The sequence below is a fragment of the Cyprinodon variegatus genome, unplaced genomic scaffold (assembly GCF_000732505.1).
Source record: "Cyprinodon variegatus isolate N-32 unplaced genomic scaffold, C_variegatus-1.0 Scaffold3203, whole genome shotgun sequence".
NCBI lineage: Eukaryota > Metazoa > Chordata > Actinopteri > Cyprinodontiformes > Cyprinodontidae > Cyprinodon > Cyprinodon variegatus.
In genome coordinates this window covers 1-1,620 of record NW_015153656.1, presented here as the reverse complement: position 1 = coordinate 1,620, position 1,620 = coordinate 1, and the positions used below count along the sequence as shown (strand labels likewise).

General features: G+C 51.7%; 1 protein-coding gene across 1 annotated transcript in view; it reads right to left on the bottom strand.

Annotated features, from left to right (window-relative positions):
• The window catches only part of LOC107081164 (serine/arginine repetitive matrix protein 2-like), a gene marked incomplete at both ends in the record, with an annotated part of 3,594 nt that extends 2,706 nt beyond the window's left edge, over positions 1 to 888 (bottom strand). The window contains 2 exons of the mRNA XM_015369363.1: positions 4 to 464; positions 737 to 888. Of these exons, the coding sequence (XP_015224849.1) occupies positions 4 to 464; positions 737 to 888 (613 nt within the window). The remainder of the gene's footprint in view (positions 1 to 3; positions 465 to 736) is intronic.
• Positions 889 to 1,620: the final 732 nt, after the last annotated feature.

Sequence of the window (1,620 nt, the reverse complement as noted above, 5' to 3'; positions counted from 1 at the left end):
TGCCGAGCGGCTCCCGGACCTGGACTTCCTCCTTGCCGAGCGGCTCCCGGACCTGGACTTCCTCCTTGCCGAGCGGCTCCCGGACCTGGACTTCCTCCTTGCCGAGCGGCTCCTGGACTTCCTCCTTGCCGAGCGGCTCCTGGACTTCCTCCTTGCCGAGCGGCTCCTGGACTTCCTCCTTGCCGAGCGGCTCCTGGACTTCTTCCTTGCCGAGCGGCTTCTGGACTTCCTCCTTGCCGAGCGGCTCCTGGACTTCCTCCGGTAACTCCTGTAAGGGGATTTTGATCTTTTCCCCTTCTTGGATGACTTCCTTCCTCTGTCCTTGCGCGGGGACCTGGACCGAGTCCTTTTCTTCCCTGAAGGTGACCTGTCCTTGGACCTGGACTTTTCTGAGGCTTTAGGCTGAACGACGTTTGGCTTCTGGTCCGGTTCTACGGGTCTCTGCCATTCAGATGAACCGGAACCTAAAACGTTCAGATTTGGACACATAAAACCATCAGACCAGGCGCTAAGGTCGCTCTACCTTGGGCAGACAGTTAGGAACCAGAACCCTCAGAAGGTGAAGAAGAGCCAGAAGCTCTGAATTTACCAGGAGACACTCTGAGATAAAGAGGGAAGCTAAGGATGTTGGTACCTGCTTCGGATCTTTAGAACCGGAGGATAACATCTGGGCTGTAGGAAAGTAGAGCAGCTCTGTGTTGATTGATTTATGCTAGTACCGATTCAAGGTTCTCACCTGGTCTGTTGGAGGGGTCCGGATCGTTAGCCGACTCTGTCCTCTCCTCGGCCCGCGGGGACCTCTGGGACAAACCGAACTCTCTCTCAGGAGAACAAAGCCTCTCCGAGGGAACCACTTCGTGAGGATCTCCTCTCTGGTTCTCAGATAGCCTACAACACGCCAGAACTTCTGCGTTAGATATTACACCCAGGAGGAGGGATTGATGCAACTCGCAGCAATCCCCTCGCTTGGTTTTGATAGAGATCATTTAAGGCCGGGTATACACTCTGCGATTCTTTCAGTCATTATACAGAGCTACGGCTCGAACTTTACGATGAAACTGCAGGGTTTAAAAGTTCACAGGTCACCATGTACGTATGCAAACCAACGCGCTGATGCGATTTTAGGACGGCAGACCGTTATGTCTTCAGAACGTAACGGTGAAAGTATTGAACGTGAAAACATCGCCATCCCATATGTTTCTAGGGTCTCTGAAAATCTCAAACACAGAAGAGCGCCCTCCTCTGGAAAAGACTCTGGGTACATCTACACCTGATGGACAAAGACTGTCCAAAAAGTGAACATTCTGGTCCTCCAAAGACTAAGAAGACAGGTGATTTGAAAGGGGCGTGAAGGAAGCCATCTATGTTAAGAAAGAAAAACCAACATCAAACAGAGTGGGTGGACTCAGTAGACCTCGCCTATTCAGCCAGGCCAACAATTCCCTTTAACGGGTCGACCCCCCTTTCAGAGACATAGACAGGTATGGGGCATTGCAGGCTAACAAAGAAGCCAAACGACCCCCATTCCAAAGGGGGGGACCCGTTCATCCGTTTCTATTTGCATGTTTTCTAAACTAAAACCAGGCTTTGTTGGTGGTCCACTCTATAGAGCTATTTCTG